The sequence below is a fragment of the Suncus etruscus genome, chromosome 14 (genome assembly GCF_024139225.1).
Source record: "Suncus etruscus isolate mSunEtr1 chromosome 14, mSunEtr1.pri.cur, whole genome shotgun sequence".
Taxonomy (NCBI): Eukaryota; Metazoa; Chordata; class Mammalia; order Eulipotyphla; family Soricidae; genus Suncus; species Suncus etruscus.
Window position 1 is genome coordinate 67,874,721 of NC_064861.1, and position 22,069 is coordinate 67,896,789.

The 22,069-nt window shown below is 44.0% G+C and overlaps 1 protein-coding gene across 1 annotated transcript in view; it reads left to right on the top strand.

The window, feature by feature from the left end:
• Window positions 1–14,085, top strand: part of PDPR (pyruvate dehydrogenase phosphatase regulatory subunit) — a 42,770-nt gene extending 28,685 nt beyond the window's left edge. The window contains exons 12-18 of the mRNA XM_049786346.1: window positions 535–668; window positions 877–1,025; window positions 1,740–1,852; window positions 3,544–3,638; window positions 6,279–6,368; window positions 12,660–12,842; window positions 13,175–14,085. Coding sequence (XP_049642303.1) covers window positions 535–668; window positions 877–1,025; window positions 1,740–1,852; window positions 3,544–3,638; window positions 6,279–6,368; window positions 12,660–12,842; window positions 13,175–13,579 — 1,169 coding nt within the window. The 3' untranslated portion in view covers window positions 13,580–14,085. The remainder of the gene's footprint in view (window positions 1–534; window positions 669–876; window positions 1,026–1,739; window positions 1,853–3,543; window positions 3,639–6,278; window positions 6,369–12,659; window positions 12,843–13,174) is intronic.
• Window positions 14,086–22,069: the final 7,984 nt, after the last annotated feature.

The following is a 22,069-nucleotide window of genomic DNA, read 5'->3' on the forward strand; positions in this document are numbered from 1 at the left end:
TTGTACTATTGCTCTGGCCAAGAAAACATTTCTAAGTGTATATGGCTAGAATATCTTCCTGGAAGAATTCATAATGGTTTTTGCTTTGTTTTGGGATCTTATTAGCAGTGGTCAGGAGTTACTCCTGGCTTTGTGCCCAGGGATCACTCCTAATGTGGGTCTGGGCCCATATGTAATATCAGGGATTAAACCAGGGTTGGTTATGTGCAAGGCAAGCACTTTATCCACAATACTCTCACTCTGATCTTTGGAGAATAAGTAGTGGATATATTGTGCTATACTGTACTATAAAGGGAGACTCTCCAATGTAAACCCCCATTTTTAATACTTTTTGGGGGGCGCCTGCCACACCTGGGAGTGGTCAGTAGTAATTACTCCTACCTCTGCCCTCAATCATCACTCCTGATGGGATGCTGGGGACTGAATTTGACTAGCCAGCTTTGGGTGGCAAGGCAATGCCCTCCCTCCTGTACTATTCCTCTGTCTCCTCATTCTGGTGGTTTTTTTGTTTGTTTTTTTTTTTCTGTTCCACAGATCTGCTCTCATTGGAGCAGAGCAAGACTTTCTATAAACCAGACTGGTTTGACATTGTGGAGTCTGAAGTCAAATGCTGTAAGGAAGCTGTGTGTGTTATTGACATGTCCTCTTTCACTAAATTTGAAATCACAGTGAGTATATGGGTACCAATGTAATAGATTAGGAAACTATATCTACGAAACATTTTTCATCTATATCATAACATTTTTCTCAGGCTTTAGGCATTATGGTTGCTTGAGTTAGTTTAAATTCCTCAGAAATGGCATTGCTCATCAGGACATTCTACCTGGCCTAATGCTCTCCTGTTCATTCTCTTTGCTTTGCTCCCTAACCTGACAGTCAACTGAGGATCAGGCCTTAGAGTTTCTGCAGTACCTCTTCTCCAATGATATCGATGTGCCTGTGGGCCACATAGTCCATACTGGCATGCTCAATGAGGGCGGAGGATATGAGAATGACTGCAGCATAGCCCGGCTCAACAAGCGAAGGTGAGGGACAGCTGTGCACTCTGCTTCCTTGGTACACTAAAGACTGGGTGCTGGGGCAGAGCACCCATCCTGCTTTTCCATTAAGTGATAGTAATGTGGAAGACAAAACCATTTTAACTCTTAGTAGACCAATACAAAAAGAAATTATCTGGGGCCTGAAAGATAGCTCAGTGCAAGAGACCTTTATTAGATCCCTGACAAACATGGTTTCCTGAGTACTGCAGGGACAACCTCTGGAGCAGTAAGCCAGGTGTGGTTCAGACTCCACCATCCCCCCAAAAATAGGGGAAAAGTAATGTTTGTTAGATTATATAGAATTTGGGTATGAAGAAATGTTACCCTAATTTCTAGTTAACCAAGGAATAGATGCTTTATTTCACATTTACAGGTATGTATGATTTCTTAGCACTAACACGGAGCCAGAAGCTTCTTTTTTTTTTTTTGGGGGGGGGGGTGTCACACCTGGCTCTGCACTTAGGAATTATTCTTGTCAGGCTCAGGTGACCATATGGGATGCCTGGGTTGTAACGTGCCAGGCAAACGCCCTCCCTGCTGTGCTGTAGCTCCAGCCCTAGATTCTTCTATTTTGTTCCTCCATGATACATCTATATTTGTTCCTCTCACATTAACCAGGATTTAAAATGGGCTGAGAAGGTGCTTCCTAACCTTTTTCTGGCTGCCTGATTTTAATTACTCTTGGATGTCATTTTTCAGTTTCTTCATGATTTCTCCAACTGACCAGCAGGTCCACTGTTGGGCATGGCTTAAGAAACACATGCCAAATGATAGTAACCTGCTTCTGGAGGATGTCACATGGAAATATACAGGTAAGGGTGGCCTGAAGGGTGAGCTGAACAAGAACGGCCAATTGAGCCAGAGTCAATTCTTCATCCTCCTTTTTGCATTTGATATTCAGAAATGAATGTCAGAATTGGGAGTTTGGCAACTGGAGATATAGAACAAGGTTAAGGCAGTTGACTTGCACAAGGCTTGATTCCGAGCTCCCAGGCACTGCCAGGTGTGATTGATCCCTGGGCACAGATCCAGGAGTAAGCCCTGAGTACCACTCGATGTGGCCCCAAAACAAAGCAAGACAGAAAAAAAAAAAAACTCGCAAGTTACAGAAAACCTGGTTATAGAAAACCTGATCCCTAATGCTGCCCCATGATTTTATGTAAGCAAAGTATGGAATGAAGTAGTGCTTTAATTTCTTTGTCTACCATTTATGAGCTCAAATAATTGAATTTAGTTTTTAATTTTAGGAATTAAAATATTTTTAATATTTTTATTAATATTAAATATTAAAGGAGACAATAACTATTAAGGAAGGCAATTTGAAGGGTTGATATACATGCTTTGTGTTAAGGCCCAGGTTCAATTCCCAGCACACTATGGTCATCCAAACAGCTTGCTAGGAATTAGCACCTGAGCACTGCTATATATGGCCTAAAAGTACCTCTCAAAAAAAAAAAAAAGATTTTCTTTTTTCATTCTGGATTTTGAGCTACATCCAGCAATACTCAGAAATCATTCTTGGTATGCTTGAGGGACCATATGAGATGCTGAGAATCAAACTTGGATCATCTGTGTGTAAGGCATGTACCCCATCTGCTGTACTGTCTCTCCAGCTTCCCATTGTTTTTGGGCCACACCCAGTGTTGCTCAGGGGTTACTCCTGGCTATGTGCTCAGAAATTGCTCCTGGCTTGGGAGACCATATTTAGTTTTTAATTTTAGGAATTAAAATCTTTTTAATATTTTTATTAATATTAAATATTAAAGGGATTGAACCGAGGTCCTTCCTGGATCAGCTCCGTGCACGGCAAACGGCAAACGCCCAACCGCTGTGCTATTGCTCCGGCCCCTAAAGCATATTTATTAATTTGTAATATTTGCTTAAATATTCCCTTAGTTGGTTTAAAATCATTTTTCAGGGTGACTTAAGTCATGATTATCTTTTTCTCAACCTCCTTCCACCCCTACAGCTGTGATTTTTGTGCCCACTCCAATGAGGCCCTCATTCTCAGTTCATTAGAGAAACAGATATGAGTTACTCCTTCCTACTAGATTGATTGGCAGACTGAAATATGCTGGATCCAAGTTGTTTCCTAGACCACATGAAGGCTGTTGAGGTCTGACTTGCAGCAGTTGCTGTCAGCTGCATAATAGTACCCAGGGTGGTGGGCAGGTCGTCAGCGCTCTCCTCTAGGTAGTGTCATGGGAGTGGGTTCCTACCCCGCTGGCCAGGACGTGATCATTGATTCCAGTCTAGTTGAAGGAGGCTATGGGATGTCGTCTTGTATGGACCCATGAGAGGAGTGACTAGTGAGGCTCTCACCCTAAGGTAGGCCTTGGGAGATGTGTATTTGCCAGCATCAGGATGCTGTGTGTCTGTACTCATAGCCTCAGTAAAGGGATGTTTTCATTGTCTTAACTACCCAGTTACTAGAGTAAAGCTTTTCCTGTGGCCCAGCTGTTCTCCTGGAGAGGCCAGACATGTCTTGTTCTTTTCCATTTAGCCCTCAATCTGATTGGTCCTCGAGCTGTGGATGTGCTGTCCGAGTTGTCCTATGCCCCTATGACTCCAGACCACTTCCCGAGTCTGTTTTGCAAGGTGGGTTTTCACATGTGTAGGAATGTTTCTTTTATAGAGATGACAAGAACTTTATTTCTTTTAAAAAATTTTATTATAACACCATAATTTACAAAATTATTCATAATACATTCCTTTCAGGCATTAAATGTTCAGACACCAGTCCCAGCATCACCAGGGTGACCTTCCCTTCACCAGTGTCCCCAGTCCCACCCTCTACCCTAGCCTTGCAGGCACAAATACATTTATTTACTTTATATTTTGTTACAAAGGCAAACAAAGTTTAGATCAACAAGGATCACCTTGAAACAATCTGTTCTTTCTCCATGGTGTAGTTAAAGGATTAACTGGGCTGTGGTTAGTGCTAGTTGAGCCTTCTGTGTTACTGTTCCGATTCCCTGAACTCAGTAGATTCTTGTGGAACTTTCTCATCAGATTTTCTTAGTGTATTACTACTGGACTGACACTCCTGTATAATTTTGAGGCGTTCAGGAGCTCTAGAGCAGGAACAAATGTGGCTTGGCAGTTTGATAAAGTTAAGTAAATTGTGGGGCTGAGCCATTTCTGTCCAAAGATGCTGTAAGGTGTGGCATTAGGCCGTTGTGGTTTATGTAGAAAGGGGAATCTGTGCCCTCATCTGTGCCCTTCCCTCCCATTCTGAGAATGCCACAGAAGTATTAGCCTGAACTAGATTATCTGGAAGAGCCTGCAGCCATTTTATTTTATAGGAAGCTGGCAGGATGGGTGGAAGCTGTTGGTTTTTCAGGTGACGGGGTGCAGGGCAGGGTGGGGCGGTCACCAAAGTTTTCAGCCATGTAGTCTATCTGCTTTATATTATTTGAGTTGTTGTAGAAATGAGCCTTGAACTTTTTGTAACTGGTGGCTTTAACATCCCAGAGTGGTGACTTTTATTAAACATGTAATAATGTAATATATATATATATATATATTTTTTTTTTTTTGTTTTGTTTTGTTTTGTTTTGTTTTTTTGGTCACACCCGGCAGTGCTCAGGGGTTACTCCTGGCTCTACGCTCAGAAATCACTCCCGGCAGGCTCGGGGGACCATATGGAATGCCGGGATTTGAATCACCATCCTTCTGCATGAAAGGCAAAATGCCTTACCTCCATGCTATCTCTCTGGCCCCTAAACATGTAATTTTAATTTTCACATTCAAAATACCTTATCTAATAAGCATAAAGGTATGGGGCAAGAGCAATAGTTGTGGGTATTCATCTCTAGAATTCCATGTGGTCCATCATATACTCCCCAAAGTGTCCCCTGAGCATCTTTAGTTTGGCCCCAATCTACCCCCCCAAAAAAAGTTATCTCTGAAGTGGATCTAACTAAATGAAATAGCAGATCTATTTGTTATTTTTTGTAGCAGTGAGTACACTTTCTAAAATATTAGGTTATGACACAGATGAAAAAAAAATGCCAGTCAAAGCCAGGTGTCTTTTTCCATGCAGGGCTTACTCCGTCCCTCAGGGAGTAAGTGTTGCACCTCTAGGTGTGTTGGGTTAGGTAGCTAGGGAACAGCTGAGTAGGAGTAGAGGGGTCAAGATGTGCTTTGGCAATACAAATGACTGCATAAAAGATAGGATAGAGGCTCTTTGAAGCTGAAACCAAAGCTTGGCTCTACCTACTAACTGATGTTCCAGTTTTCTTGTTGTTCTCTGACAAAGTAAAAACAATAGAAATGTTTCTGCTCATGGCACTTCTTCTGCTGCTTGGAGTAACCCTCACAGATTGTGCCTCCAGGAAAGCACATTAGGTTGAGCTGTGTATGGAATTGGCAGGCCTGAGCTGCTAGAAATGCATTCGACAACACCAGGGGAATTGTGTCCTGTGGTGGTGAGGCATCATCTCTGATAGAATAGATCCAAGATTACCTAAAGAAGTAGTTAAGATCCCCTATAGAGGGGTGGGGGGGGGGAGAAAAAAAATCCCCTAAAAAAGACATTTGCCCTGGTCTTAATTGCTCCCAATACTTAGACTAAAATTAATGTTGGGATGTTGCAAAAGAAACATTTTTTGCTTGTCCAAACCTTTGCTTTTGTTTCTTATCAGCTTAAATAGCTTTTTTCTTTGGGGGGTGGGGTGGGAGTTTGGGTTTTGGGTCACCTGGTGGCGTTAGGAGTTACTCATGGCTCTGAGCTCAGAAGTCGCTCCTGGCAGTATTGGGGGATTATATGGGATGCCGGGATTTGAACTGGGGTTCGTCCTGTGTTGGCCGTGTGCATGGCAAACACCTTACTGCTGTGCTATCTCTCCGGCCCCTTAAATAACATTTCTTTTTTTTTTGGTTTTTGGTTTTTGGGCCACATCCGGCAGTGCTCCTGGGTCACTCCTGGCTGTCTGCTCAGAAATAGCTCCTGGCAGGCACAGGGGACCATATGGGACACCAGAATTCGAACCAACCACCCTTGGTCCTGGATCAGCTGCTTGCAAGGCAAATGCTGCTGTGCTATCTCACTGGGCCCCTTAAATAGCATTTCTGATGCAGTTGTGATGATGTTTGCAAAAAGAGCTGCCTTCATAGTGACCCACCCCACTGAGGATGCCATTCTTTCCATACAACTCCTTAGTACCAGGCATAGGAAGGAGAAGAGTTACTCCAGGTAAGTGGCTCCCACCAACACTCTCCTTTTATTCTCTATAGGAGATGAGTGTGGGCTATGCAAATGGAATCCGGGTGATGAGCATGACGCACACAGGGGAGCCAGGATTCATGCTTTACATCCCTATCGAGGTGAGTGCGGAAGGAGTGCTGGCTGTCTGGGTCAGTGACAATACCTCACCTGACTGAAGAGGAATAGGCTGCATTAAAGGAAGCATTAGTTTGAACTAAGGTTTTGACTTTTTCTGGTAAAAGTTATTATGGTTTGAAAATAGAAACTTACCATTCTATATGATCTCTTGATTCCTACCAGGAGTGATCTATGAGTACTGCCAGGTGTGGGCCCCATCTATAATAAAAACACAAATGGTGGGGCCTGAGTAAATAGCACATCGGTAGGGCATTTGCCTTTCACCGGCTTGGATGGATCTTGGGATATTGTAAAAAAACCATTTTTTGCTTGTCCAAACCTTTGCCTTTGTTTCCTATCAGCTTAAATAGCTTTTTTTTTTTTTTTTTGGTTTTGATTTTTGAGTCGCACCGCTCAGGAGTTACTCATGACTCTGAGCTCAGAAGTCACTCCTGGCAGTCTCGGGTGACCATATGGGATGGATGGACCTTGCTTGGTTCGATCCCCAGCGTCCCATATAGTCTCTCAAGCTGGAGCGATTTCTGAGTGCATAGCAGGAGTAACCCCTGAGCGTCACTGGGTGTGGCCCCAAAACCAGAAAAACAAGCAAAAAACCCCACAAGTGGCAGTAACATATTGCTTACTGATTTTTGTTGTTTGGGGGCCTCATCTAGTGTTGCTTGGGTCTAATTCAGGGTTCTGCACACAGCAATCTTTCCTGGTGGGCGTGGTGATTATAGGGATGATGGGAATTGAACCCAGCTTGCCCTATGCACGGCAGGTCCCCTATGCTGTACTGTCACTCCAGCCCCCTCTTGCTTTATTTCACTTGTTTCTCTTAAAACTCTTTGCTTGTCAGTATCTATAAAGAGCTGCTTCTTTAATTTTATAATAGTGTAATGGTACTCCATCCTATACTTGAGTCACAATTTTCCAAATCTGATAGGCATTTATGAGGTACTAATAGTTATCGATAGTATGTTGATTTGTTTGGTTTTATTGTGGTTTTTGGGCCACACATGGCTATACTCAGGTCTTATATGCCAGGGATGAAACCTGGGTTCGTTGGCCATCTGTGAGGCAACTACACTATCTGCTGTACAATCTTTCCAGCTCCTATAGTGTTTAGCTTTTTATAAAAATATATATATTTTTTGGTTTTTGGGCCACACCCGGCATTGCTCAGGGGTTACTCCTGGCTGTCTGCTCAGAAATAGCTCCTGGCAGGCACAGGGGACCATATGGGATGCTGGGATTTGAACCAATGACCTTCTGCATGAAAGGCAAACACCTCACCTCTATGCTATCTGTCCTGCCCCTCATGGGTATTTCTTTTTTTTTTTTTTTTTTTTTTGGATTTTGGGCCACACCCGGCAGTGCTCAGGGGTTACTCCTGGCTGTCTGCTCAGAAATAGCTCCTGTCAAACGGGAGACCATATGGGACACCGGGATTCGAACAACCACCTTTGGTCCTGGATCAGCTGCTTGCAAGGCAAATGCTGCTGTGCTATCTCTCCGGGCCCTATAAAAATATTTTTAAACTTTTATTTATTGATTGATTTAGGCCACATCCAGAGGCTCTGAGGGGTCACTTCTGGCTCTTCACTCAGAAATATCCCCTGGCATGCTGGGACCACACAGGATGCCGGGAGTCAAATCGGTTCCCTTCTAGGTTGGCTGCACGGAAGGCAGACATCCCACTGCTGTGCCATCTCTCTGGCCCCGATATTTAACTTTTTCTGTTAAAAAAATTGCTGTCTCTGGCTAGAGCAATAGTACAGTGGTTAATGCATTTGCTTTGCACACATCTTTCCCAGGTTTGATCCCTGGCACCCCATATAGTTCCTCAAGCCCTCCCAGGAATGATCCCTGAAGGTAGGTAGTAAGCCCTGAGCACCAGCCACGTGTGTGGTGTCCCCCATAAAAAACAACCCCAAAATGCTATCTGCTATTTGATTAGGCAAGGTATTTTCTTTTTTTTTTTTTTGGTTTTTGGGCCACACCCGTTTGACGCTCAGGGGTTACTCCTGGCTATGTGCTCAGAAATCGCCCCTGGCTTGGGGGGACCATATGGGACGCCGATCCCGGGGGATCGAACCGCGGTCCTTCCTTGGCTAGCGCTCGCAAGGCAGACACCTTACCTCCAGCGCCACCTACCTGGCCCGGCAAGGTATTTTCATTGCAATGTACAACCTAATTTGATCCCTTGCTACCACATGTGGTGCCCTGAACACTAACAGGAGTGATTGCTGAGCAGTCTAGGAGTAAGACCTGACTCCTGCGTGTGTGAGCCTCAAACTAAAACATGTCACACACAGCAGTGTCTTTTACTGTACAACAGTACAAAAGATAAGACTTTCAAATTTTATTAGTTTAGGGATCGGAGAGATAGCATGGAGATAAGGCGTTTGCCTTTCATGCAGAAGGTAATTGGTTCGAATCCCGGCATCCCATATGGTCCCCTGAGCTGCTGGATGTAACCCAAAAACCAAAAAAAAAAAAAAAAAGATCATCACTTTGTTGGAGAGATAGCATGGAGGTAAGGCGTTTGCCTTTCATGCAGAAGGTCAGTGGTTAGAATCCTGGCATCCCATATGGTCCCCTGAGCCTCCCAGGAGCAATTCCTAAGCGCTGCCGGGTGTGACCAAAAAAAAAGAAAGAAAGAAAGAAAGAAATTTCAGTAGTCAAATTTTATTAGTTTGGGGATCATACCTGGCAGTGCTCGATGGACCATATGTGATGCCAGGAATCGAACCCACGTTGGCCATATACCGGGCAAGAGCCTTATGGACTGTACTAGTTTTTGCTCTTGGAGTTTTTGAATTTTAGCCTAATAAGTACAAACTTGCTTTTTGGTTCAATTTTATGCATGTGATTCTTGTGACTTCAAATCTTCATTCCAAACCAAGCCCTGACAGGGCCTACACAGCCTTCCTTGCCCACTGTTTCCACTTTCGAAGTCTCTTCCCGTCTTCTCAGCACTTCACTTGGTTTGTTTTTGTGGTGGCAGTGGTGGAGTGTTTTTGGGCCACACCCAGTAATGCTTTCCTGGCTTGGATACCATATGAGATGACAAGATCAAACCTGGGTCAGCTGCATGCAAGGCAAACACTATAATTCCGCCCTCAGGACATGTTTTAAAAAAGTAAATCACCAGGAAATAGTTAAAAAGTTGTTGATCCGGGGGGCCGGAGAGATAGCATGGAGATAAGTCATTTGCCTTTCATGCAGAAGGTCATTGGTTTGAATCTTGGCATCCCAGGAGCGATTTCTGAGCACAGAGCCAGGAGTAACCCTTGAGCGCTGCCGGCTGTGACCCAAAAACCAAAAAAAAAAATTTGTTGATCCAGCCTGCTTGTATGACAGACACTTTTCTTCTCTCTTCCCCTTGCCTTTTTTCTTTTTAGGCACCATGATTTGCTAAACTGTTGATAAAAGGACACCATGCATATCATGATACTTCCTTTCAGTGCATCAGAATTTTGATACTGGGGTTTCCTTCCTTTGGCTATCTTTGCAATATATTCTTAGCTGCTTCTGGTCTCTTCACCTGATCTCCTTAGTGGGACCTTATTTCAAGTTGTACCCTCTCTCTTTTTCTTCTTTATGGTGCTGTAAATTTATTAAAAAATAAATTTATTTGGGCTGAAGCTATAGCACAGCAAGTAGGGCATTTACCTTATAGGTGGCCAACCCAGATTCAATCCCCAGCATCCCACATGATCCTGCCAGGAGTGATTTCTAAGCGCAGAACCAGGAGTAACTCGAGTACTTCCAGGTGTGGCCTAAAAATTAAAAAAAAATTTATTTTACCCATCAGACAACTTTGTTTATTTTGGTTTTTGGACCATTCCCAGCAGTGCTCATAGTGGAATCTGGGGGTGCAGAGTGCTGGGGAACAAATCTAGTTGGCTGCATTTAATGCAAACACCTTGCGCACTGTACTGTTGCTCCAGCCCACAGATATCCATGTTTAATATAAAGTTTCATGAAGGCAGAGATACTAGATCAGTTGACTTTAGATGTGCTAGAGTACTGTACCAGAGAGAATGGGTCAGACAGTTGGCACGCAGCCCACCAATGTTAAATCTCTGGCTTTGCCTATGGTCCCTTAAGCACTGTCAGAAATGATTCCTGAGAGCAGACCCAAGCATTGTGAAGTGTGCCCAAAAGCAAAAGGAAAAAAACTTTAATCTTCAGCTCCTAGCACATAGTAAATACTCAATAAATGTTGCTTGATTGCATTTTCTGAGTCAGATGGTCCTTGTTATTAAATTGCAGTAGTGTAGTAGTGTAATTTATAAAACAAATTGCCATGATGAATTTTATACCGGGTCCGGAGAAATAGCATGGAAGTAAGGCATTTGCCTTGTATGCAGAAGGATGGTGGTTCGAATTCCAGTATCCCATATGGTCCCCGAGCCTGCCAAGGGTGATTTCTGAGTGTAGAGCCAGGAGTAACCCCTGAGCGCTGCTGGGTGTGACCCAAACCCCCTCCCCCCCCAAAAAAAGAATTTTATATCAATGAAGATTTTTATCCTTGTGCTTTTTTCCCCTCAAACATTATTTTTACAGTGCATTGAATGTTAATAACACAGTATGTTTAGATAGAAATTAGATTCTTGCTCTCAATTTGGAAAATGATGAAAAGCTGCAAGTCAGAGAACAGGTAGAAGAGCTCAGCTTTCCTGGCTCTGCGCTGTTATTTGTGCTTGCACAGCCAGTTGCTTCATAACATGGGCCAGCACAGACAGCAAGGACAGAGATTGAGGAGCTTGGTAAGGAGACTTTATTTGGCGGGGAGTTCCCTCCAGCGGCACTCAGGGGTTACTCCTAGCTCTGTGCTCACAAGTTACTCCTGCCAGGCTCTGGGAACCATATGGGATGCCAGGGATTGGACCCAGGTGGGCTGCATGTTAGGCAAACACCCTACCCACTGTGCTATCACTCCAGCCGCTGGTTAGATGTTTAAATTATAAATAAATGCTACCTTTTTTCTTTTTCTTCTTTTTCCTTTTTTTGGTTTTTGTCTTTTGAGTCAAACTGGCAGCACTCAGGGGTTACTCCTGGCTCTATGCTCAGAAATTGCTCCTGGCAGGCTTGGGGGACCATACTGGATGCCATGATTCGAGCCACCATCCTGATTGCAAGGCAAATGCCCTACCTCCATGCTATCTCTCTGGCCCCTAATGCTACTTTATAAAAGTACAGCTTGAGCGGGCCAGAGAGATAGCATGGAGGTAAGGCGTTTGCTTTGCAATCAGAAGGTCGGTGGTTCAAATTCCGGCATCCCATATGATCCCCAGAGCCTGCCAGGAGCGATTTCTGAGCATAGAGCCAGGAGTAACCTCTGAGTGCTGCTGGGTGTGACCCAAAAACAAAAAAAAAAAAAAACAAAACAAAAAATAAAAGTAGAGCTTGAGCCTCAGTTAGGTGTGATCCTGGCAGTTCTCAGGTGTTACTCCTGGCACTGTGCTCAGAAATCGCTCCTGGCCAGACTGGTATGCTTGGAGCCCAGAGTCGGTCTTATGCCAATAAACCTCGGGGGTGAGGCCCTTTGTAATCAGGCCAAGGATTTTTTTCTGTTTTCCCCATATTTTTCTATGCAAACAACGGCGATTGCCACTGTCACATTTTTACAATTTTTTCTTTAACCCTTATCCTTTAAGAAAAAAAACCTCCAACAATTTACTGAACTTAAAAGCAAGTAACTGTAGTAGAATGCCTCTCTCGAATACAGGTAGGGGATGGGAAGGGGGAGGGGGGCACTGGGAGGAGGGAATGTTACACTGGTGAAGGGGAGTGATCTGTTTGTGACTGTAACGCAACTATGATCATGTTACTTAAATAAAAAATACTAATTAAGGGGCCAGCTAGAGGTAAGTGCTAGCCAAGGAAGGACTGCGGTTCGATCCCCCAGCGTCCCATATGGTCCCCCAAGCCAGGGGCAATTTCTGAGCGCTTAGCCAGGAGTAACCCCTGAGCATCAAATGGGTGTGGCCCGAAAACAAAAACAAAAAAATTAATTAAAAAAAAAAAAGAAAAGAAATTGCTCCTGGCAAGGATTCCTCAGGATCCCGGGAATTGAACCCAGGTCCATCCTGGGTCTGTTGTGTGCAAGACAAATGCCCTACTGCTGTGCTATCTTTCCGGCCCCAGTATTTTGTTTTTTGATGCTAAGACATATATTCTTCTCCATTACTAAGCACAGTGCCACCCAGCAAGCAACGTTAGACATACTGATGTTCAGTTCAAAGATCTGTTGTTGTCTAACCTTTGGTTTCTCCCTGTAGTATGCACTGCATGTGTACAACGAAGTGATGAGTGTTGGGCAGAAATATGGAATCCGGAATGCTGGGTATTATGCCCTACGTAGTCTCCGAATTGAGAAATTTTTTGCCTTTTGGGGTCAGGATTTAAATACGCTCACCACACCCCTGGAATGTGGACGAGAATCTCGGGTGAAACTGGAAAAGGTAATGTGTAACTTCACCCATTTCCCAAGCAGTGACTCTGCATTGGATTGCTATTGCTGGATAGATAGTAGCGCATATAGATAGATGGCTTGTAGCCATCCCAATTTGAACCCTGGCACAAACTCCAACTACTGCCAGATGTGATTCCTGAGCACTAAAAACAAAAGAACTGATAGGGAAGAAAAATGTGTCAATGCTGAGGGTTCAGTTAGAACATTGGGTGAAGAGCATTGGGAGGTTCTGAGAATCGTTTCCCTAAAGCTCACCAGGGCGTGGGGGAGTATTATACCTCACTGTGATAGACCCCTCTCAGTGTGGCCTTGCTTTCCTAGGGGATGGAGTTCATTGGCCGAGATGCCTTGCTTCAGCAGAAGCAGAATGGAGTGTACAAACGCTTAGTCATGTTCATCTTGGATGACCACGACACAGACCTGGACCTCTGGCCTTGGTGGGGAGAGCCCATTTACCGAAACGGTCAATATGTTGGCAAGATCACTAGTAGTGCCTATGGCTACACGCTGGAGCGCCATGTTTGTTTGGGCTTTGTTCACAATTTTTCTGAGGACACCGGAGAAGAACAGGTGGTAACACCAGATTTTATCAACCGTGGCGAGTATGAGATTGAAATCGCAGGAAACCGGTTCCAGGCCAAAGCGAAGCTCTATCCCGTCACCTCTCTCTTCACTCATAAACGTCGAAAGGATGATGAGGAGCTCAGTGATTTGCATGGGAAATAATGACTGACATTCTCACCCCATCTTCTCACATTGTAGGAACTTCTTCTGATGGCTTCCCATGTCCCGCTTCTTTCACCCTTTGCTGTGTCTCATGTTCTCTCATCTGGTCCCTTTGGCCGCTCCCCAAGTACTTAGACTTACTCTGGGCTTTTTCTCTTCCCTCTGTCCCTTCGACCCCCACAGTGACAGAAGTCCACTTGAGGAAGTGGGCTACCTTGACAGCTGGAGTCAAATGCTGTGTCTGAGTAACTTGCTAATTTTAGTAGGTTGCTAGATGTTTGGCATGGTCCTGAGGGTCAGCTTGTGCCTTTTAGCCTGTTCTGGTATGCTGTGGGCACCTGGATCCCTCTAGCAAGAGGATGACCATCTACCTCATCAAAGAGAGGCATCACATAGACAATCTGGTCTATAACAGAGACAAGCAGTTACCAAGCAGCCATCCTAGCCTTCCTTGCCCAGTAAGTTATCAAACATCTGGGTCAGGACCATTGCATAGAATTTTCTTCTCTTACTAGTCTCCATAAGGAGTTCTGTTTTTAGCGGTATAAACAAGCCACAGTGTTTGAAAGGGGAAAGTCATATTGCCATCTGTGTTGCTTTTCCTGTTAAAAGGGTCTGACTTCAGAAGACAACAATGATGCTATTTCCTACCATTGAAACTACAGCTTTAGGGGCCTGACTGGGTTCAATCTCCAGCACCAAAAATAAAACAAAGATTGTGCTGCTTTTCATTAGCTACTCAAATCTCAGTCACTTCATTTTGATTTTTCTCTCGTACATTTAATCACCACCACAGTAGCTCAACATGTTCTTCCCTCTGGGGCTTGCTCTCTGTGCTGAGCTACTTGAATTCAAGTTCTGCTTCCTCCAGCAGAGAAAGATGCTATGCATGATACTTCGAGAGTTGGCTGTGGAAACTGTTATGTGAGTCTATAGGGAACCGCTTTCCACTTTTCTTTCCAGACCGTTTCCCTACCCAAACATCTAACTTCTGGGACAGAAAACGTCTTAACTGTCTCACACACTTTCAAAGCAATATATGCTTCCTGAAGGTGACAGCATAGATTGTGTTATCCCAACCCTTTCTTCTCCCTTGCATATGATTGTTCTAGTTTTTTTTTTTCCCTAAACTACTTTTAACATGTGATTTTTACAATTAGGGGCTGATTGCCTAACTTGAGGTTAAGGGGCAATAAGAAATAAATCTTAGAATATTTCTGCAATCTTGCCTAAGGCATGGGTGATTATAATGGGGGAAGTTCACCGATGTGAAGGCAATAAGGCAGAAAAACTTGTAATCACAGCTAGGGATTGTTGAGGCTCTTATATGGCTTTGGCACAACAATGGCTGGCTCTGGCCAGCCTTATGTGGCTATGAGCGAACCGTTTCTGTTCCAAGAACTGGATTCTTTAGGGTTTGGTCTATAAAACTGACCAGCTTTTAAAAATTAGTACATTATCTCCATTGGTTGAACCATCTTTTGACTCACTGAATATGACACAGGGTTTTTTGGTGGCACCTCTAGTGATTTTCGGAATATATCTGGTGTGACTTGTATGTCACAGAGGGATCCTGCTTGCTTGGGCCAAGAGAACCAAACCCATACAACACACATCCTAAAACTTACCTTTGAGCTCCGTATGGTTTTGTTTGTACATGATTCTCCTAATTTTATTTTTTAAGTGCAGGTAAACTGCAGCTTTTTTTTTAAATCTGTTGGTATTTAGAAGCATTAGCTTAGATACATCTGTAAGCTAAAGATCCTTTTGTTTTAGTATAGCATCTTAAAATTTTCAGATGTCTGTCCACTCTGGTATCCAAAGTTTGTTCACTCAATCAGATGGTTAATTCTAGATACTTTTAGCTTCTCCAACAACTCAATTATTACTGACTTTTTGTTTCCACCTTTTGAGATTTGTTAAGGGATGTGTGGTTAGGTTTTGTAACCACACTATTTTGGAGCAGTTTTGAAGGCTTGTGAAGGTAGGAGACAAGCATTTGGTCAAGAGAGGAAGCCCACTGTCTCACGAAGATGCATGTACAGCTAAAGGTATAGAAATCATGTTGTTGTAACATCTCAGACAATCTTGACAAAATAAAAATTGAGATGGCATCCAAAAGAAAGTCTAACTTATATTTAAATTATATTTTGTCCAGAAATAGGACATGTCAATCTTCTGAGGTATACTTGTTTATTGATGGTGATTAGAGGGAAGGGGGATCTTTTATTGACCACACCTGTGCTCCGGGAAGCCTGTTGGATGCTGGGGATTGGGTAGGGATTGGCTTCCTGTAAGGCAAATGCCCTACCCATTGTGTATTGCTGTGGCCTCTAATACCTGTTCATTGAGTACCCTGAAACAATTTATCTTTTGGCACTTTAAAATCCATTCTTTGGTCTCTTTGGTTTATTCAAATATAGCCATTGTGAAGCTCATATTTTCTCATATGGGTGACTCCTGCTTCTAGCATAATTGACAATTAGAGTATCCTCATTTGCATGCGGTTTCCTTCTTTGGGCTTGCTTGTCTTGTGTGAGGCTCTCCATGGGGAGCTGGTTCATTTGCTCTAATCAAAGGATCCTGAGATCTTATAAATGGAGACTGGCCTTCTGTTTGAAGTGGCGGGTACTTTTTCCACCTGAAAAAAACCATTGTCACAATCTTTGCTCTTCATATTGGGGAGGGGAGGAGGATTGATTCTTATAATCTTGTTGAGTGCTCAAGGTTCTTATCTCTCAGCAGTCCTTTGAAGCATCAGAAAGTTTTTCCATCCCTAATGACACCAGTATCAGGAAAGCTTTACTTCAGAAAGTTTTCTGCAAGAAAAAGGCAAGAATAGCCCTTGAATGTCCTTTTGTTAGTCATGTGGTAGACACTGAGGCCAGGTCCTACCTACTTCAAGAGGGGGGGTCAAGCAAGTCTGACTGCATGTGTTTCTCTTCTGGATGTCCCTGTTATTTTCAAGGAGAGAGATGCCATTCTGACCAGGGACCATTTATCCTTGGATTAACCCCAGCAATTTCATTTGATTATCAGGACACAAACTGGCTCTACATTGTATATATAGTTGTCAAGCCAAGAGTTTTACCAACTTTTTATCCTCGTTCATTAGTTTCAAGGAGATGACAAAAATACAAAAACCTTACTTTCTCTGTTCTTACTTTGAAAAGTTTACTTTTTCCATACTATCCCAGATGTGGAAGAATGACAGCTTTCAAAAGGTGATTCTTAGCGCTGCTTTTGGCTTAAGGACATACTTGCTGTGAAGTGTCTTAAAATGAGTGATGGAGGCAAAAAAAAAAGGGGGGACATTTGCTGGTATCTAAGCAGATAAGTCAGAATCTTTTTGTAAGGGAGAGAACCTCTGCACTGAAAGTAAACAAACTACAAGGTTCATTCTTCTGTTACTTTGTTAGACCCCTTTCCCCTGCATTGCTCACAGATTTGAGATAAACAACATTCAATTACCTAGACTGGAAATGTTTCTCCAGAATAAAACCTATTTTGCGTATTTGGCTTCTGGCACATGTAGTGTTTTAAGAAACCACTTCCCTGCAGTCTAGAATGAGTAGTAGATCTGCAGCCAGCACCCCCACACCCCCACCTTAAGGTGCTGAGTTGTAAGGCTCCTTCACTATCAGTATGGGGCGCACATTGCAAGCCCTTGTCACTCACTATATTGCACTATTTTTCCAGAGGACTATTTTTGTATGTATTTTCTGTCATTTAGTCTACTAGACACCAGAGTTGTTTCTTGTATAACTCTCAAAGCTGAGCATCCTTTCAAGAATTACACGCCTCTTCATGGGCCATTTTCCTCATGATATGTACGTAGATGCACCTATTTTTATCCTTTGCAAATCTCCTGCCTTGTGTTTTCTGTCTCTCAAGGACAGAAATTACAAGAGGTAAAGAGAATATTTTTAGCATCTGTTTCATAAGATCTATGCCAGAATTTCCTTTGCACACCAAGAACTGAAGCTTGGAGCTCATTTTTCCAGGTCAGGTTCTAGTGCCTTACACTCCAGAATGTCAGGTGGTGGGTGTAGTGAGGCAGAGGAAGAGGAAACGAAGTACCTTTCATTACAGTAGAAGGGGTGTTGAGCAGCACAGAACACTTTACTCTGGTCACTCTTGGAATGTATGAAAATGCTACTGTGATTACTGTCAAGTGTTAAACTTTGCATCTGTACACCTGTAGTTGGGCTCAGCCCTCTCTTGTCCCTCTAGAAGTCAGCATGTGGGCCTGAGGACACGGGAGGCATTTTCCACAATGGAATCTGTTCTCAAGCACCTTGGTGTCCCCAGCGCACAGGGTGATTGATTATTTCTGCCTTCTGTGAACATGATATTAACACTGTGCACTGTATTTCTACCAACCAGATTTCAATGAAGGGTTTCTTTTCATGTTACTAGGTTTGTAAATGAATAAACATTTTAACTGCTTTTTCCACGTCCATTTGTGATATCTATCTCTGCTTTCCAATGCAAAGGAGAAATAATGTACAAAAAACCCTTTGTAGGCTGGAGAGAATATAGTGGATAAGGTGCTTGCCTTGCATGTGATTGACCCGGGTTTGATTGCTGGCACCACAATTAGTCTTCTGAGCATAGGTGTCGCCACAAAACAAAACACCTTTTGTTACCAAAGCATGAAGGTAAAATAAAAAAGCATTTGTTACCTTTGGCTGGCAGGGAGGCTTGTGTCCCCACCTTCTGCAGTTATTGGACTTTCACTTCTTCAGTGACTTCACAGAAGAACCAGACAATCAGGTGCCTGTGAGCCCAAAATTGTGTATAAATGAATCTGCATTCTCGCTTAGATCAGTGTTGAAAAGGACATTACCTGAGAAGCGGCCATTGATCTTTTTACCAGACTGAGAACCATTTATTTGACACATACCTTTTGAGCAGCTAAATGGGGGGATCCTGTAGGTTGATGTGTCAATGACAGTGTCATGCTCTTATCTTCCAAATATGCACCTTACAGCTTTGTGAATGTTCAATCAAAACAAGTCTGGGGTGGTTCTGCTACCCTACTCACTTCTTCCTATACGTGAAGTTCTTTACAAGCCTAGTAGTCTTCTTAATAGCTGACCTTGTCTGACTTCTTTTTTGCCATTGCTGGGCAGCAGTTCCAAGCTAGCCTCCCTCACTTCTCAGGTGCTGTCTTAAAGATCTGTGCATTTCTCTTCCCATCCTCACTACTGGTTATCTTCCTCAAACAAGACAGCTCCTTTCACTCATTGACTTAAAATCCTCATCTGTTGGTTTACAATATTTTCACCCTAAACAAAGTTGGCTCCCAGCATCCTCTTCCCTTCGCTCTTTACATGTCAGATTCCCCTAGGCAGGAAGAATCAAATTTGTCTTTTCTCCCAACCCTGCCCAGTAGTGATCTTGGTGCTTAATAAAAACTATGATTTTGGTGGGCAGTTCTCTCTCACTCCATGAGGTTGGAAGTTCCCTGACCACATGTGTTTTACCTTCAAGTTTAGCCTGTGGCAACCCCTACTCCAGACCTGTTTTTTTCCCCCCAGGGTGGAGTACTATACTCAAGTCTCTCCCTTTTTCACAGCTGAAGCTCAGTCTTGAAGAGTGGGACTGGCTGAATAACAGTTCAGTGTCCTATACTGCAGTTCCTTTTCTCCCGTGTATGGGTGGTTTTTTCTCACATCTGCTCTCAGACAATTATACTGATGTCTTGATGTCTTAACCACACCTCTGCTCACAGAGATTCCTGACTTCATCAGTGGTCTTCTACTCCCCTCCCATCATCCTGGAAAACTCTGTCAGAGTTTCAAAATGTCACCCCAAGTACACCACCATCTCCTCAGGAGCCTTTCCTTCCCCCAAGGAAGCCTCCTTTTATGTGTCACTGTATCCCTTCCCTTTTCTCCCTTCCAGCTTCTAAAGTAACTGATGAAGATTTCAGTTCTTGAAAATCCCAGAGACTAAAACTGCCTGGCATTTATAAAGGGACAAGAGGAGACTACAACTCAATTTGCTGACCTGTAAACTAAAGCGTTACAGTGGTCTCACAGATGTGATTCATTCAGCCTTTGGTCATAATAATAGGTGATGTTATGACACACATTGAGGTTTCCTTGATTCAAACCACCAAATGATAAAATCTCTATGATAGAGCCCAGTAAGAGCTCTGTGAATCCTTAAAGAAGAGACACTTTTGGAACTAAGTGATATATTCATTTATTTATTTTTGGCTTTTGGGCCACACCAGCAGCACTCAGGTTACTTTTGGCTCTGTGCTCAGAAATCACTTCTGGCAGACTCGGGACCAACCTGGGGATTGGACCCAGGTTGGCTGCATACAAGGCAAATGCCCTACCTACTGTGCTATCGCTTCAGCCCTAAATATGTTCTTAAAAAAAGATATAAGGGCCGGAGCAGTGGCGCAGTGATAGGGCGTTTGCCTTGCATACGGTTGACCTAGGATGAACCCCTGGCTCCCATTATGGTCCCTTGTCCCCTCGCCCCCAGCCAGGAGTAATTTCTGAGCGTGTAGCCAGGAATAACCCCTGAATGTCACTGGGTTGGCCCAAAATAAAAAAGTAAAAGTATAAATGAATGGAACAAAGTAAAGAATTGAGAAAACACTGATCAAGAAACAAACCAATCAAGAAAATAAAAGGACAGAGAGCTCAGGAGGCTTCAGTTCCCCAATCCAGAACCACATTTTTCCCCAAGCATCACTGTATGGCCTAAGAACATGCCCTCCAAGAAAAACTTCCAGAGGGCAAAGGATAGGGCTGTAGAGACAGCATAGTGGCTAAGTCCTATCAAGAGTGAGCTCTAACAGTGGTGTGGCCCAAAAGCAAAAAAGAAGGGCAAAAAACAGTGTAGTATCTTGAATAAATGGTATTGATAAAATGGGAAACTTTAATTTTTTTTTCTTTTTGGTTTTTGGTTCACACCCGGCAGCGCTCAGAGGTTAATCCTGGCTCTACACTCAGAAATCACTCCTGGCAGGCTCGAGAGACCATATGGGATATTGAGATTCGATTTTTGGACTACACCCAGGGGTGTTCAGGGTTCCTGCTGGCTTTGTGTTCTGGGATTAACCCTAGTGGGGCCTGAACCTGGCTCAGCTGAATGTAAGGCCTACTATTGATCTGGCCCCAGCAGTTTATTCTTAATAAGGTCAAAACAAATATAGAGGGCCAGAACAATAGCACAGTGCGTAGGGCATTTTCCTTTAAATGAGAATTAGAAAGTGTCCCCCAAGCTCTTGGGTGGGGGGCGGGGGGGGGGAATGTACGACTTAAGCAATCTCTGGGTTCGGAGGGCCTCTACCTAGACTAGGAAGACCTACCTCAATTGTAGGTGCCAACGTGGCTGTTGGCATCTAAAACTCAAAAAGGAAGTGGTAGCTTTCAGTGACTTATCAAGCATCCCTGACCTCAGGGGCCAGTTTTACCCAAGTTCCATTTTTCCCTCCTTTTAGCATATGCATCTGGGAAGGAGAAGCCGGACAAAGAATGAGAACAGGAAACAGGAAGATGGGGAAAAATCAGTTCAGGCATAACTCAGACCCTAAATCTATGTCGTAGCATTTGAAAAGTCATTCTTATAGACCTGAAGAAACGGTTTGTTTATAGAAAAGGGAAAAACCCTACAGTGCCAGGGATCAGGCTGTGTGCTCAAAAATCACTCCAGGCGGTGCTACGGGAGCTCGGACCTGAGTAGGCTTAGGCTGCGTGCAAGGCAAACGCCCTCTACCCGCTGTGCTATATCGCTCCAGCCTCTTTTAATTTTGTTTTTGGGTCACACCCGTCTTTGCTCAGGGGTTACTCCTGGCTCTATGTTCAGAAATCGCCCCGGCAGGCTCGGGGGACCATATGGGATGCCAGGATTCGAACCACCGTCCTTCTGCATGGAAGGCAAACGCTCTACCTCCATGCTATCTCTCTGACCCCCCCCCCCCCTCCAGCCTCTTATCTTTGTGTTGGGGACTGCACCCAAGAGTGCTCAGGGATCAAGCCTGGTTCTACACGAGTCAGGACTCACTTCTGGTGTTCAGGGGACCAGATATGAGATGCAGGGGATCAAACCCGAGTGGGCCGAAGGCAAAAAGCCAGTGTCCTCCTGGTCGATGGGTTCCACGAGTTGCGCCGGGGAGGGGACGGCGGCCGGGCGCGGCGTGACATCACCGGGAGGCCGGTCCGGGACGTCCCACGCGGGGCTTGTTTGGGTCTCGAGAGGCTCCGCCCGTCTCAGGCGCAGGTCCCGGAGGAGGGGTTGGCCGAAGCAGGTGTGAGCTCGCACAGCAGCTCTGGGTTCTGAGCAAGTCGGGTGGCGGCCTGAGGGCGCGGGTCCCGCGTTATCTCCTAGAAACATCACCTATATCTGTTTGGGCAATGAAGGAGGCTATCCGGCTTCAACTTTTTACTACGTGAAAACATGGACCATTCATTCCAGGACTTTGTAACAGGGTAGAGGCACAAAATTGCTGACCCGTTACTAGAG